This window comes from Pan troglodytes, chromosome 1, assembly GCF_028858775.2.
Source record: "Pan troglodytes isolate AG18354 chromosome 1, NHGRI_mPanTro3-v2.0_pri, whole genome shotgun sequence".
In the NCBI taxonomy this organism is placed as follows: Eukaryota; Metazoa; Chordata; class Mammalia; order Primates; family Hominidae; genus Pan; species Pan troglodytes.
This window is the reverse complement of record NC_072398.2, coordinates 163,269,204-163,286,293: the sequence shown is the minus strand read 5'-3', so window position 1 is coordinate 163,286,293 and position 17,090 is coordinate 163,269,204. Positions and strand designations below refer to the sequence as shown.

The window sequence follows — 17,090 nt, the reverse complement described above, 5'->3', positions numbered from 1 at the left end:
GCCTCAGCCTTCCGAGTCACTGGGACTACAGGCGCGCCCGCCACCAGGCTGGCTAATTTTTTGTATTTTTAGTAGAGATGGGGTTTCACCGTGTTAGCCAGGATGGTCTTGATCTCCTGACCTCGTGATCCGCCCGTCTTGGCCTCCCAAAGGGCTGGGATTACAGGCATGAGCCACCGCGCCCGGCCATGGTAAGACTTTTAAGCCAACAGATTATAATCCTGGCATAGGGAATGAGAGACAAATACTCAAAAGACGGTCGCCTAGCCCCAAACAAGGATTATAGAGCCCCAAATAAAAAGGTTTAGAGGGAATATCCATGTGTTTATGTGTAACTGACCCTCCTGCCAGGGAAAAACTGATCATGGCACATATCCAGAAGAGGTGGAAAGCCCCATGACATGCATCTCCACACTGAGTTCCAATCACTACCCGCAGGCCTGGGTTTCTTGTCCATGTTAAGGCTAAGTATACATCTCATCTGCCTCTTCCAGCTTCATTACCTTCCCTTCCCCCATCTTTTAAAAACTCACCCCTACCCAATCCCATCCATCATCCCCAACTCTCCTCCACTGAGTTACAAGAACTTTGTAATTTGGTCAGAAGCAGTAAAAAGTGCTTGTTAGTTGTTGCCTCTTTTTCAAAACCGATGTATCTAAATCCTTCAGTCTTTTACTAGAAAGGGCCCAGGGACTGTCTTTTGCCCTTACCTTTTGTAAGTGTGGAGTGCTGGCTCTCAGAAGCAGGGGCCATCTCTGCAGCGTGTCCGGTTCATAGCCTGGGGCTTGTTGGCTGCCTCCTGCCCTTGTTCTTTGATGATTTTGCCCTCCCCTCATCTCTGTGGGAATCCCAGCCCTGGGGGAAGGGGCAGAAGAGGAGGCAGGGCACCTTCAGCAAACACATAGTGAATATGAGTCACCACCACCTAATGACCTTTCCATTTGTTATCAGTTTCCACTGCCTCAGCTAGTCTCAGGATGGGAAACAGCCCTCCACAGGTCAGAGTCATTACGTCACTCCTCAGCAGCCTCTCTAGCTCCCTTGTTGGTTTCAGGATAGGCAAGCAGGATGGGAGGGCAGGATCGGGGGTCTTCTGCACACTGGCTTCCAGTCCTCTTTTCTCCTCTCATCTCCTCCCAGGACCTCATTCCAACGCATACTGTTCTTCTCTCACTCAGCCCAAACATAACCACCCTTGGAAGCCTTTTTAGAGGTCTTTGTTGATGTGGAGCTAGTCCCTCTTTCCTCTGGGCTCTCACAGCACTCTGTGTTCACCTGAGTTATGGCACTTGCCACATGATACTACGATGATTAGTTTACATATCTGTCATTCCCATCCTCCTTGCTCAGACTGTGACATGGGCTGGTGTAAGTCTTATTCATTTGGGTGTCATGGGAGCCTGACTCTCAGCAGCTTGCTCTCAGGAGGTGCTCAGAAAATGTTAAATGAGTGAAGGAAGGGAAAGGGGAAGAGAAATTGTCTTTTATTCATTTATTGAGCAAAACACAAGTAGGATGATACAATGAGGCACTGACGCAGTACAGAAAGCAATGGTGCTTTTAATGAAACTTCTTTCAAATCTGTGAACATGCTAGCTGTGAAGTACATGCTTTTATTCTTTCCATAGGACATATTTCCAAATAATGATCACAGTATTATGGTTAATAAGATGCTGGACAGATGCGTAGCCAAAGAATATTACATAACAACAAAATCTCATCAATGATATATCAAATGCAAATTTACTAAGACATCAAGAGAATATCTGTTTGTAGTTACATGGCTAAAAACAAGACATTATTACAGTAACAAAGTCCATAAAACTAGAAAAAAAGCACTGTATAACAAAAAGGCCTTTTAGAAGCTATTAAATGAACAAACATTATAGATAAACCAATTTTATATCTGAAGCAGCTTATAGCACCAACACGTTGGCAGGACCAGCAGAGGGGTGGGGTCTTTGGACCAAGGCATCTGGGAACAGGAAAGGCTCTCAGCCATCATCTACTGCAGCCACTTGTTTTACAAATGGAGAAATAGAGGCCCAGAGAGATGAAGCGCCTTGTCCAAGGTCACACAGCACAGGACAGACTGGGAAATGATCCAGGGCTATGATCCAGGCCACTGACTTCAGGTAAGTGCTCTATTTTAACATACAGATATAAGATTCTATTTGATTTGATGTATTTTTTCCCCATTAACAGGTCTACCATAAAAGAAAGCAATAAAACCCATAATGTACTCTGGTATTATATTTATTTCACTGAGAAATGACTGGCATGTACTATGATCATTTTGGGGGCCTATATAGATCTTACATCAAAATTCAGAGGAATTAGTCAGATAACACTATTTTAGTTATAAATTGATTGAGAAGGTGGCATTTGAAGAGAATATTTGGCACATCCTCCACTACGTAAGCTACCCTATGCCTCAAAATTACTAAATCATTGGTATAAAGTTTTGGTTTTTTTCCTGATAGTTTAAAGATTAGTAAAGTACAAAAACAGTCTAAATAGAGAAAAAGCAAGTCAGGTCTTTCCTTTAAAAGGTAAGTATGGCACTTTTCATTTTAATAAGGTAAGTGATTTTAAAAACCTGACATTTTTTAGAAGAAAAAAAAACTAGCTATGAGCCATCACTTGTGAACCATCTGGTATATAAAATATTTCCCTTATTTAAAAAATGTTTCTGTAAAATACTTCAGAGTCATGAAATCATGCCATGGTCCTGAGGCCTCAACTGGACAGATTTATGATGAACTAATGAAGATATAAGAATGAAAAAAAGAAAGAGATCACTGTTAACAGAAGCAGCATTAAGGACAAAGTATACTGAATATATTGAAACAGCTTCATGGAAATGAAGCCAAGAAGTTGCATGTATATACGTGAGAAAGTTTATCATTACAGTGGTAGTTGGAAAAAGTAACAAACACTGGGTATTTGTCTATCATTAACATAAACCAACTGCTGCAGACAGTTAAACTGTGGCTTTCTAAGGAGAATAAAGCCTGATAAATAAAAGTGACTTCTGCACATCATATATATGTATACATATATTTTCTCACATAGACGTCTAGTTATAAGTAAATCAACATTTAGCTACAATTTTTCCTCTCTTGGGTCCAGCATCAAAAGATTTGATATTCATGAACATGCCCTACACCTGGTTAGGAAGTTATGTATTTATACTCATAGCCTTTATTGTATCTGACCAGGGTGAATAAAATGAAATCTCCTGGGACCTCAAGTCCATTTCTTATCACTATAAGCATATTAACAGATATATATCAAAACATACTTGTTTACTGTTAGGTAAAAGAGCATGTTTCAGTACTAAATAATAAACTATGCCTGCTACCAATAACATGCACATAATGGTATAATAAAAGTAATTTTTCATGAAAATATTTTGAAAGAAGCTACATTATAAATATTTAAAGAAACGTTAAAAATCAGAGTGAAAATCAGATTAGTGTTCTGAAACTGAGTAGAAAAATAGACTTATAAAAAAAGAATGTCTCATTAAGTGAAGCATTAAATGTAAAGTTGTCTTTTTAGTGTAAATTTCAAATCTCACCCTTTGAGAGGTAAAATCTTCCTCTCTCCTTAACAGGTACCTATAATTGATTTGGGAACCGGGCATATCGCAGAACGAAAAAGCAGATGACACAAGGCTAAGGGCAGTGCTGTGATTTTCACGTGGCCTTAGAAAAGCGAGGGGCATTCATAAGGCTGAGTAGATAGCAACTTGGAGAAATACTGAATAAATGTGAGCAGTTTGAAAACAGTAATGCATTTGTCCACCCTAAATGAGCTAATACTCAAAGCCCGGACATTAGATTTTAAAAGGGGTTTGCTTTCCAGGACAGATTGTACAAAATTTGGGAAAATCGTTGTAAATAATCACTTCCTGGGGTTGATTCCTTTTTGAGGGGAAGTTTTTAACCTTTCCTTAGTAGTTACTTTTAATGAACTGAAGAAGAATTAAAGCATCAAAGGCCTTGTGTATGATTTGACCCCGAAGTGACCCTCTCTTCTACTTTGATAAAGTCAAGATACCTTATTGGCCACAGGAGATTCCTCCTTTTGGGGCTACCCCCATACCCGGAAATTCCAAGGGTGTGAGGGCTATATTTGGGCCCAGAGGAAAATCAAGGAACCCCATATCCAGCTGCTAAAGCCCTTGGGCCCAAGGAGTGTACCACTGAATCCAAGGCTCTCTTGGGTAGCCTATGTGCCTCTTGGATGGTATGTGAACAAGGTAGGGATGAAACTGCAGATGTCTGAAAAGAGCTTAAGCATCCTGACAGCTTGCTTTTTTTTTTTTTTTTTTTTTCCTCACCGTATTCCTCATACCTGTGGCTGGGGAAGGTAACGTTACCTCTGCAAACAGATGCTCTGGTAAGAGAGGAAAGATACAGGGAAGGCAGAGAGAGCAAGACAGGGCTCAATCACAAAGCTGGGACAAGAAGAGCAGCTGCTTTTCACACATTCCTGCTCCTCTCTCAGCTGGGCTCATGTTCACTCCGTTTCATTCCAATCATCAGGGTGGAGATTTCAGAGGTGCCTATCCCTAATCCAGTAGAGAACATGAGCCCTGGGAGCACAGCTGCCTGGGGTCCTCCCAAGGGTCTCCTCCCCTTTTCCAGACTCAGCATCATTGAAGCCCTAACGGGTCCTTGTAAATTAATGCTCATATTATCGAAGGACTGTCAGTTTAGTTTGGTACAGTTTATTGTAGCCTAAGAGGTCCAGCAAGATTTCAAGAGAGGAGAGATGACTGCATTACTTGATTACAATGAATACAATCTTTAGGATACTCTTTACTTTTTGTACAATAACGATATGAAAGGAATTTTCTATTCTACCTATACACAGCTCAAAATAAAGGTATAACTTCTGGAACTGAGAAACTGATGGTATGGAGAGAGGGACGTTTTCATAAGAAAATAGCTTTGATAAGTGTATACACAAAGGCATATATATATACACAAACACCCCTCTCTCTTGTATACTATACAGGCTGGCACACGCCTTATAAAGAATATAATATCAAGGCTTTAGGATTTCAATGAATTTTGGAATTTTAATTTGACAGGTGCTTAGGCAATTTAGGTCCTGACATATCGGAATCCCTTGTATTTCTAAAGTATATAATTATGTTTTTAAAAAGGCCCAGATCAACTTTCCTTAAACAGTAACCCAACATAAAGCCATAGTTACCAAGTGGAAAATAAGATTGTTATTCTGTATTAAATCAGTAAAGGGTATTTTAAGAGAAAGGACAACTTGGAAAATAGAGACTTCAGAGTCCATTATTCCAAGTTGAGAACATTTTAGTTATTAGCAGTGGTTACCAAATAAGCTGAAGGTAAATCTCTTCAAGGAGCTGCTCATAATTTGCTTTGTTGGGAAGAGGCGAGGAGCTGTTTCTCTATTCCACTATAAGATGATGCAAGTTTTTTTATCCTTGAAAGGGTTTTCTGAAGTTGGTATTCCTATCAGCAAAGGGTCACTCCTGGCATGTTCCTCACAGTAGGACATGAGGTCCGCTGATGCCTTCGAAACCTGACATGGAGATAAATCAAACAAACAAGAAAGAAAATATTTTACTTGCACACTTTCAGAGCGTATTTGAATGCTAGGCTATTGAATGGAAGACTGATTTGAACAAGAAAATCAGAGTCTCAAAGCATCACTCTCAGATTCTTGTCAGGTAAAAAAAGGACATGGTACCTTTAAAATGGTGCAATTTGGCAGGTAAGGTCTTTCTTAACCAAGCAACTTAACAATGGTCAGACAAGCTGGCACCATGTATCCCTTCATGGGAGTGCTGAGGACACACCGCCAGCTAATGAGCTAGCATTCCTGTCCAACATTGAACTGGAGTCCAATCAGTGAACGATCACACCCGAAGTGAGGGTGATTCTGCAAAATAAGTGGCCTGGATTATTCAAAAATGGACTGTGTGTGAGGTATTCTTATTAGATAATCCTGAACTGCAAATAACTTTCAAGGGTTTAAAGAAGACATTATATATGTTTTGCGTGTATGTGTGTACAGACAGAAGGAGGGAGAGAGACAGTGCAAGCAAGTACATGTGGTCAAATGTTAAAAACTGGTGAATCCTGGTAAACGGTTTATAAATGTTTGTTGTTACAACTCTTCAGCAGGTTTGAAATGTCTCAAAATAAAAAGTTAGGGGCCAGGTGATAAAAAGCATCTGTGAATCAAGGGAAGGTTGTGTCTTAAATTCTACCCAGAAAAAACAGATTGGAATGCAGAACAGACTTTAAGAACTGAACGATGGGCTCGGAGCCAAAACTCTGGAGCCAAGTTGTGGAGCTTCAAGATTTACTGTTAGAGATCGGGCTTGCGGAAGTAAAAAGAGAGACGAAACCAGCATGGGAAGAGGCAGTACCTTACTCCGGCATGAATTAAACACGGAAAATATCATGCCCTGTTTCAGAAGTCTGGGAGGGAGATCCTACAGAATAGGATCTCTTTGCCCTAAGCAAAGAGCAATGGGGCAGCTGAGCCCTGTCTAGCACAGCCCAGATAGCCTCATGCTGGGAAGACAGGTGACTATCTCCAGGCCCAGAGGAATGGATCAAGTGATTGCTTCAGTTTTTCTTTTCTTTTTTTCTTTTTTTTTGAGATGAAGTTTTGCTTTTGTTGCCCAGGCTGGAGTGCAATGGCGCGATCTTGGTTCACCGCAACCTCTGCCTCCTAGATTCAAGCAATTCTCCTGCCTCAGCCTTCCGAGTAGCTGGGATTATAGGTGTGCGCACGCCACCATGCCTGGCTAATTTTGTATTTTTAGTAGAGACAGGGGTTTCTCCATGTTGGTCAGGCTGGTCTCGAATTCCCAACCTCAGGTGATCCGCCCGCCTCGGCCTCCCAAAGTGCTGGGATTACAGGCGTGAGCCACCGCACCCGGCCAACTGCTTCAGTTTCAAGGAAGAACTAGTCATAACATTCCAGGGCACTCACTGCCTAGTTCTCTCTTGGGATTTAGGGGAAAAGACTTCGAAGTCAGGTGATCTAAGAAATGCATTCCAGTTTCTCTATGGGATCTCAACTAAAGCTCGCATTATTACTCTGGGCACAGAAAGTGGTCACTGAGGGCCAAACACATTTAAAAACTTCATTTCCCTAAAAAGGAAACCTAGACTGCTGACTTCTTAGGTGAAGCTGCCTCAGCTGCACTGATAATTCTAGAACACTTAAATTCCAGAGGAATGACTAGGGTGTTTATGAAGTCTACTTGGAACCCCTGTCCCACTTTAGAACACAGGGATCAACGGACTTGACCATGTTCATTCAGGGGAGACAGGTCCTCAGGAAATCCTGTCCAGAGTTTTACAAACAGAGAGGCTAATGCAGACACTTTTGAAGTGAGGCCCATGCTATATAGGAAAATGAAAGTTAGGATTTTGAGACTCTTAGCCTGTTCTGGAAAAATCCTGGAAGCAAGCGGAATGAAATGGTATTATCTTCTCTGACAAGTGGTCCAGCCCACAAGGAACAGGGGGAACTGAGCAGAAAGCATATGTTATCCAGTCAGGGCTTCTTACCTTTATTCTTTCAATGGAGGCTTCTAATCTTAACTGCTGCACAGTTCTCCTTGCCTGGGCTATATTGTTGGTGCTTGCTGTTTTGCTGGACATCTTCAATTATTGTTTTTACCTGAAATCTGAGGAGAATTTTTTTTAAAGACAAGTAACAGGCATCTTTAAGTTATTTAAACATTCATAATAATATGTTCTACTTAAAGGGAAATAGATGGATTTTCCTAGTCATCACAGCTTCTTGGAGGCAGTTACTAAAACACCCCTTAGAAATTTGAGTGGTGATCTAGGTATCTAAGTTTGTCATCCATTTGAGCACCTACATAAATCTTTAGTTTGCAGAAGCCCAGCACTAGCAGTTTAATCGATGCACCCCAACATATAACACAAAACTAGACTTTTCTAGGATTTCCTAAGAGGAAACAAATATGCAAACACTTGTAGCACTTAGGGGACCTGTGGCAATAGTGAGCATTTGCTATGGGAGGCATATTACATGTCAGTTTAATATTACTGCTACCTACTTTCACAGAAGGTTTGATTTCATTTCTTTTGGGCTCTTGCCCCCAACTATTAGGCTGATCAAAGTCCTGGCAACAGAAAATGAGAAGAGAGCTCCTCTAGAGAACTTTGAATAAAGGGTGCTTATTTTTAGATACTATCATGATGTGGAATCGTTTTGAAAGTGTTAGGCACATAAGGAAGTCTTTATTCATGAAAGAGTGAAAACTTTCAGTGGAGACTCTCCGTGATAGATCCACTGTAAATGTCAAGTGGGATATATGAGTAGCCTACAGTCTGAAATAATTAATAAAACGTTATTATTCCCTCCTTTGACCTCTCCCTGGTCTCATCGTGATGGTCTGGGCACTTGCTAATCCTATTACTCCATCATATGTTCCTGGATTGATTCTCCTCTCTAGCCTGAGCTGTTGGCCTCTAGGCTGCCCTGCTGCCCTCTCTCCTTAGCCACCTGGTGTAAAGCAATGGAAACAGAAACATCCTGGCCCTTGCTTTACAAACTGGTTGTCCAATAGCACATTTCAAGAGGAAGGCAGGCTGGGGGAAAAGTGTTGCCTGGTGCCCTGACCTATATGGCTAAGTTCATTCTCATCAGGGTGGCAACTGGAGGAAAACGCAGGGCTGGCAGGCCTGGCAGCAGTGTGGCAGTTTTATGACTCATGGGAGCAGGTGGACAGTAGGTGTGCCTCCCCGGCGCTATGTGAGGGCTCAGCAAAGTCTTAGGGCTCCGTGGCGCCAGCAGCAAACCCAGGCTGACTCAACCTTTTGGAGAGGCTACAGCTGAATAATGTAATTCTGCCATAAAGGCTGAGACCAGACAAAGCTGCAAAAAAACACTAGCAACCCAGACTCCAGGGCATCCATCATGTGGGCACCACGGTGCTCCACACTGAGTTCTACCAGACTTAGAATATTCCCAAAGGCCGAGTTCTACGAGTTGGGTAGGGCTTGTAGCCTCTGTGGTCAGAGGAAGTTTTGGGTCAAATGCACAAATAAAATTGTGCTTTTAACTGTGTGCAAAATTTTGAAATCAGCCTAATAAGCAACCTTCACATTCCAAAGGATTTTTTGGGGGGATTCAATTTACCGTTGCATATCAAGTGTTTTGCATAGGACCAAGGCATTCCATGAACTGCAGCTGCTAGTACTTTTATCCTTGGGGGTCACATACAGCACAGTGAATTGCAGTTCCCTGTTTACCTGTTTGTTCTGCACCTCCCCAACAACTGGTCAATGAGCCTCAAGGGTTTTGATTGAGCGGGTCTGGGTGGGGCTATCGGCACCAGCCCTTTTTAGATTCCCTGGGCAATTTGCGCCACTAGTGTCAGAGCCCAATGCAAAGACTAGTGACAGCCATCAGAGGATTTCCCTAGGAATAAGGAAGCTCTAGCAGTACAGAAAACTAGGAGGATGAAGCATGTGGCAGGGCAGGGTGGGCTTGCCTTGTGCTAAGCCTTGGACAAGCTCATTTCAACACATTCCCAGAGTAGCTACCTCTTCCTCGGATTCCTCAGTCATCCCTGCCCCACCCAAAAGAGAGGCCTAGGGTCTCTCTGATTCTGCTCACACCCAGTGGCCTGGCCCAATCCCTTTCTGTGCTCCCAGACCAGCACTTACTAACAGAGCATCTGAAATGCAACTGAGGAAGTAGGCAACCTCACCCTGAACAGTGTGCAGAGCTCTGACTCACAGCAAGTTGCAGATATACATACATACATATATATATATATATATAGTTCCCTGCAGCAAGTAAAACTGGGCTCCCCTTCCAACTGGCGCTGGTTCTGAGGCCCCCAGCCTCCAGAATGCGAACATGACACCCTTTCTCAGTGACCTGTGGTTTCTATGTTGCACCCTAAGGACTTTCTAAATGTTCCCTTTGCATGAGGATAAGGTCAAGCATTCTCTTCTTCCCAATCTCCAGGGCATAAAGTTTCCAAGGCCTGAGCAAGTTTTCCGGTAACTGCAGAACAGTTCACACATATCAGGACTGGACCAGTAATTGCTCCCACCCGGCATGGCCATTGGCAAGCAGTCTACAGTCAGACTCTATTAATATTTATAAAATGCTCGGGTAGGTCCCTCTGAAGTTGGCGAGACACTCAGCATTTAGTACATGAAGGTCTTTCTTACTTCCTGACTATATTATAGTCAAGACTAAAAACAGCCAGCAATTCATGATTCACGCTTGCCAGCTCAGGCTTCTTGCAGCTTTCCCTCATTCTGATATCTGCGTTCAGACCTGCTTCTTCAGAGGGCTTTCTCCAACCTTGTTACTCAGAGGCTCCCTGCTCCCTTCCAATGGGGTATTCCTGCTGGTCCCAGGCTCGACAAAGTCCATGCAACACATTTTTAATTGAGTGCTACTGCTACTAAGTACAATATGTTGAGAATAAATGGGTAGGACAGGCACACAGCTCCTGCCCTCACAGAGGCAACGTTAAACAAGCCATTAGACAACCCCTTCTGCTTCAGGCATAGCCTAGCCCCTTCTCCTGCTCTGCTACCCCTCTCAGGCTCCTAATTCAATTTCTCTTCTGAAAGTCCCTTCCCATCTGCTGGTACAAACATGGATAGCCTCACCCAGAATACAAATTAAAGTTTAGGAGATAGGTAATTTTTACACCTTCATAGATTTATTAAACACAAACAACTTTCTATGAATATTGTATAGCAATTGCTTTGGGAAGTCGATTAAATGGGGGTAACTGTGATTGCAGGGGAATGAAAAATGACTTCCCTCTACCTTTCTCAGTTCTATGGCTGGGCTACAAATTAACCTGACATATAAACAGGTTGACAGGAGGAAAACTGTATTTAATTATGTATGTACACACGGGAGTGCCACAAATATGAGACTCAAAAGTGGTCAGATGATGAAAGCTCACATAAGATCCTGAGCTACAGAAAAGAATGGGGGTTCAGGGTTTCTGGGGGGTGGTGGCAACATGAGTTATGGGAGGTAAGGGGAAGAGATAAATGGTGAATAAAGGTGGTTTTCTCATGCACACAGAAATTCTCAGTTAATACAAGTTGTTTCACAGCAGCCCTCGGAAGAAGAGGTGACAGTCTGTCTGGGTGTGGTATCACCTCCAGTCTCCCCTCTTGGGATCTGAGTTAATCTTTCCCAGTTGATAAGATTTCCGGGAGAATATTTGTGACAACTAAGTTCCTTTTGGAGGATCTGTCTTTAGGCCGATAAGGGGAGCTCAGAGAATGCCTCTGCCTACATCTGCTGTTCCCCAAGTGTCCTCAGTTCAAAGTAATCAGCACACCAAAGTGTTATATTTTGGGTGGCATTTCCTGAACTCCTTCATGGTCATTCTTAGAAAAAGCTGTACACTGGGCCACTGGAAAGGAAGATAATTTCTGATCATAACATTCTTCCTATGGAGAAAGCAGATCAAAATTAGACCGTTTCAAGTTAAGGAGCCTCTGGTTTGCTGAGTTGCCACATGGCTGCACAAAGAGGGCCACTGTGTGATCCCTGAGAGGCAGAGGTGTTTACAGGAGCTGGAGTTCTAGCTAAGGACTTCCTTCCGACTTGCAGCTGCTCTGCAGCTCCTCAACAGCTGGGCTGTGCACAAAAAGATAGAAAGCCTGGGGAAACAAATATCTCCAAATATCTCTGTGCCTTTGGAGGGTTTTCTTTGGTCTTCCCTCAGTGGTGAGGATGTCTGGCTGTTTGTTCTACTAGGTAGATAAAAAGCTTGCTTTATTCTTACACCAAGAATAGCTTCCAAGGCAAACAATACCTGATATTTGTATGGAACCTGTGAGCACACATGTTGCTTGCATATGCATTATTCCATGAAGCCTCACTATAATCCTGAAAGGTTTCTTATTAGATGAGGCAATCAAAGTTAGAAAATCTTGCTTCAAAAGTTAACCCAGGCTGGGCACGATGGCTCACACCTGCAATCCCAACACTTTGGGAGGCCAAGGTGGGAGGAACACTTGAGTCCAAGAGTTTGAGACCAGCCTGGGAACACAGTAAAAACTAGTCTCTACAAATAATAACAAAAATATTTGCCAGGAGTGGTGGCACATATCTGTAGTCCCAGCTACTCAGGAGGCTGAAGTGGGAGAATCGCTTGAGCCCAGGAGGTTGAGGCTGCAGTGAGCTGTGATCATACCATTGCACCCCAGCCTGGGCAACAGAGCAAGACTCCCATCTAAAAAAAAAAAGTTAACCCAGTTCGTAAGCCTTTTCATTCTAGAAGCCACCCTTCCCACTGCGCCAAGGAAAGGATTAATTCCAATTAGTTTGATTCATAAACACTCAGGGCATCACTGAATGCTCTACCGTGTGGTTCTTTTTTTTTTCCCCCTCTTTTTTTGAGATGGAGTCAGGCACCTGCCACCAAGCCTGGCTAATTTTTGTATTTTTAGTAGAGAGAGGGTTTTACCACGCTGACCAGGCTGGTCTCGAACTCCTGACCTCTGGTGATCCGCCTGCCTTGGCCTCCCAAAGTGCTGGGATTACAGGCATGAGCCACCACGCCTGGCCCACTATGTGGTTCTTAATCAGGGGTCACTGACACGCGGTGACCTAAAGTAGGGGGCTTGCTGATTGCCTTGTGTTTGTGTAACACCTCCCTTCTCATGTATACAAGCTAAACAAGAAAGTTCCGGCTCCTAGACAAGGACTGAAGTTAGCATCTGCAGATCTTGAGCCACCAAGTATTCTATCCCACCCAGAAGGGCCAAGGCCTGTGCATGCCTGTGCAGACTGCCAGTCGGATAACACTCTGGCTATCACTTCTGCAGCCTTGCTTTCATTTTTGCATATGGGTAACAGATTTGAATAAACACATGTAGTATTTAGCTATTCAAATACTTCGCATTGGTTTTAATGCTGTGTTTCATCTGAATTCTCAGGTTCCTAGAAATTCCCAGGAACATGATGGTCCATTACGGAAACATGGGTATTTTCATCTTTGTCAAGAGGGGCCTGAAGCAGGGAGAGCAGGGTGGGGATGGAAAGAGTGTCACAGAGCACACTCTGGGAGGAAGGCACCAGGAAGCCCCAGGGTCTGAATCACAAGTCATTATGGCCTGGCCAGTAATTGAATCACTGGAGTGAAGCCAACTTTCATGAGCAAACACACCCCTGTGGCTGTAATAAAAGAGCAGGTTAAAAGAAAAAAAAAAGCCACTGGCTCCCACTTACTCTCTGGTCTTGCCTTCAACTTTCAATGCCTTTCTCTAGCTCTTTATCTGTCTCTTCTTCTGTAAAAGAGGGACTACAATGCAGACCTCATAGGGTTGTCAGGGGAGAAACAGAAGCACCTTCCCTTGCACATACAAATGTTTACTAAATGCCGGCCCCTAGGCTCACTAACAAGATGAAAAACATGTGCTTTGTGGGAAATGAGAAAGATTCCGGAAACAACAGAAGAATTTCAAGGTAATGTGACCAGGTAGCAAGAGCTATCTAATGTGGCCTTAGTGAGAAGGCAGAGTTAGGTTCTTAAGAATAGTTCCTCTATTTTCACGAGCAGTTCTTATTTATATCAAAGCCTGCAGGCTAAATCCAGGCTGCAGATGTGTTTGGTTGGGCCCCATACAGTGTGTTAACTCAATTGTGTGTGTGTGTTTTAACTTTAAATTGAATGTCAACATTTGAAAAATGGAGAGATTTCATTTTAAAAGGAAGACTTCTGGAAAAATCGGAAAATCCTATAAAACTGGGCTGGATCTGAGCAGCAGCTGCCCCTTCAAGCATTTGCTGGTACACCTGCCAGGCCCTCTATTTGAACTTGTGGCACTGCCTTTACACTATGCCTTGGATATTTAGTTCCAGGGACACATTCAGGGATTCGCCGGGGGCATCTGGGCTCACTCCCGTCCTGCCACTTCCCAGATCTAAGGCCTTGGGAGAGGACTGATAACCTATTTAAGCCTCAGCTTTCTCATTGGAAAAATGGGGATAACAATACTTTCCTATCTCAAAGAACTGTTAAAGAGCATCAGATAAAATAAGTATGTGAGTGTAATAAACACAAAGGATACTTGGTTTCTGAGTGTTTAGTACCTGCATCCTCTTACACACTGTGTGAAGTACACCCAGCACTTTGCATTCCTCAATGGACTGGGGCCAGGCAGCAGTTCTACCCTCCTCTAGCATGCCTCACTGGACTGCGGGGCTGGAAAGTGGAAAACTACATCTTCCAGTGGGATGGGCTGAATTGTGTCCCCCAAAAGTTATATGTTGAAATCCTTACCCCCAGTAACTCAGAACATGACTGTACTCGGAGACAGGGTCTTTAAGGAGGCAATCAATTTAAAATGAGGTCATAAGTGGACCTTAATCCAAAATGATTGGCATCCTTATGAGAACGAGAAATTTGGACATAGATGGGGACAGTGAGAAGACCATGTGAACGCAGAGGGAGAAAACGACCATCTTTTTTTTGTTTGTTTGTTTGTTTTTGAGATGGAGTTTCACTCTTGTCGCCCAGGCTGGAGTGCAGTGGCGCGATCTCGGCTCACTGCAGCCTCCACCTATTTCAAGCGGTTCTCCTGCCTTAGCCTCCCGAGTAGCTGGGATTACAGGCACCCGCCACCACACCTGGCTAATTTTTGTATTTTTAGTAGAGACGGGGTTTCACCATGTTGGCCAGGCTGGTCTTGAACTCCTGACCTCGTGATCCACCCGCCTCACCCTCTCAAAGTGTTGGGATTACAGGCGTGAGCCACCGTGCCTGGCCTCGACCATCTACTAATAAAAGCCAAGAGTGAGGCCTCAGAAGCGGCCAACCCTGCCAATGTCTTGATCTCGGACTTCTAGCTTCCAGAAATGTGAGAAAATTCATTTCTGTTGTTTAAGCCCCCTGGTCTGTGGCAGTTTGTTATGGCGTTCCTAGCACACTATCACACCCAGGTTTTCTTGATGTTAGAGCTCCAGATGACGCAGTCTCTGTCAATTCGATGCGTTTAGGAGCGATCTGGCAGGTAGAAGTGAGGAGGCCAGCTTCTTGATGCTTGGGTTATTTCTGCTGACAAGCAGGGTGGTGGGCAAGCTGCTCTTAGGGCAAGTGGAGGCATCATAGTGTCCAGTCACTAGCAACACAGGACTGAGAAGCTGCATGGCTGCAGCAGCCTCTTGAGTCTCTACTCCCCACTGGGCACCCGTGGGCAGTTCTGCAGTGGTGTCTTGGAGTTGTTCCCGGGGACTGTATCGTGGGCCTGCTCCTCCAGCCCTTCCAATGATTGTGCAAGCACCTAATTCTCTTTATTGAAGCTCATTCTGCTAACTTTGCCAAGATCACCTTCTGTTTGCTGTGACTGAACCTTGGCTGATTCACAATTGTTAATCTGTTGCTTTGTAAACTGCAAATAACTTATAAATATTAGCTATTATTTGGATTATTACCATGCCATCATTGCTGGACATCCCAAACTCTAAAACTTGAAGGGAGGAAGGAGTTAAGACATAAAATTCTTTCTCTTTCTCCCCAAAGTTGCAGGTTATGAGGCCAGGGTGCTTGAACCTGTGGTCAGCTGCAAGTGCTGCCCTGGTCCGGCATAGTTATGAGAGCAAAGAGCAAAAGAGAACATGTTGCTGGCTTACAGGCAAGGCAAATGAGAGGGAGAGATGAGGAGGGGCTGCACAGAGAGGTGGGAAATGTGGTTTCGGGTAGGGAAGACAGAGTGTCTAGAGCTTTACAAAGAGAAGTTTACATAGGTTCACAATCAGCAGAATGAGAAAGAATGAGAACACCTCTCTCTGAAAACCTCAACAGAGCTCATTCTGTAAAAACAGCAGGCTTTCAGATTTGGAAATCCTTTTGAGGTCCCTATCTGGTGTCTTTCATTAGTTGATTTTATCTGCCATCCAGGGTACATGTCCCTGAATAATAATAATAAAGATAATAAGTTATAATGATTAATTTTGACAATTACCACCATTTACCGAGTGCTGAGTCTGTGCCAGGTAAGTAAATTCCATGCAGCATTGCATTTAAGTCTGTCAACAACTCTAAGAGATGAATCCTTCTATTATTTCTGTTTGACAGATGAAGCAGAGAGAGGTTAAAAAATTCTTGCCCAAGATCACACAGATTTACATGGCAGAGACTCAGGGCTACCTGGCTCTCAAGATCATGGTCTTACTTACCACCCTTTGTTGCCTGCCTCTGAACAGCAAGAATACAAGGAAGGGGTTGGGAGAAAGGAGAGGCCAAGTATCAGCCAGAAGCACTGAATACAGAAGACATGGCCTCCATTCAGGGGTTGCTGTTCATTCAGACAGGTTATCCCCATAGCAAAGTCAGTAGGAAGTGTGAAGCTAAGTGGCTTTGACAGAAGACCCAAGCGAAGGAGAATCAATTGTTCTTATTTATAAGAACAACTGCCCCAGATTCTACATAGGAATATTGCTAAAGACACAAGATGATTCTCCTGTGCCCAAGAGAAGTTGGCAAGGATCCATGAGAATGAGCCAATCCTCGGCAATAAATCCAGAGGAGAGTGAGCTGCAGAGCCTGGGCAGCGAGTTCCTCACTTCACTGTGTGTCTAGAACACCTGGGGCACTTGTTTAAGAAAGTCTGATTCAGTAGGGCTGGAGAAGGGCCCACAGATCTGTATTCAAAGGCCTCCTAGATGATTCTGATATAGGTCCTCTGAAGAAATGGCTTATGGTATGATCAGAGTCTCCGCCTCTTGATCCTCCCCATGTTTATTCCTGCCTGGGGATTAAAAAATGTCAATTTAAAAGGACACTACTCGGCCGGGTATGGTGGCTCATGCCTGTAATCCCAGCACTTTGGGAGGCCGAGGCAGGCAGATCACTTGAGGTCAGGAGTTGAGACCAGCCTGCCCAACATGGCCAAACCCTGTCTCTACTAAAAAAAGAAAAATCAGCCGGGCGTGGTGGTGCATGCCTATAGTCCCAGCTACTGGGGAGGCCGAGGCAGGAGAATCCCTTGAACTCGGGAGGCAGAGGTTGCAGTGACCCAAGATTGCACCATTGCACTCCAGCCTGG

At 43.8% G+C, this 17,090-nt stretch overlaps 1 protein-coding gene across 4 annotated transcripts in view; it reads right to left on the bottom strand.

The window, feature by feature from the left end:
- Positions 1-1,540: 1,540 nt before the first annotated feature.
- The window catches only part of GNG12 (G protein subunit gamma 12), a 130,077-nt gene continuing 114,527 nt past the window's right edge, over positions 1,541-17,090 (bottom strand). For all 4 annotated transcript variants that reach the window (XM_009460436.5, XM_003308134.7, XM_063800587.1 and 1 more), the window contains 2 exons: positions 7,584-7,702; positions 1,541-5,574 (listed from right to left, as the gene is read on the bottom strand). In XM_009460436.5, the coding sequence (XP_009458711.1) occupies positions 5,449-5,574; positions 7,584-7,676 (219 nt within the window). In that variant the 5' untranslated portion in view covers positions 7,677-7,702 and the 3' untranslated portion in view covers positions 1,541-5,448. The remainder of the gene's footprint in view (positions 5,575-7,583; positions 7,703-17,090) is intronic.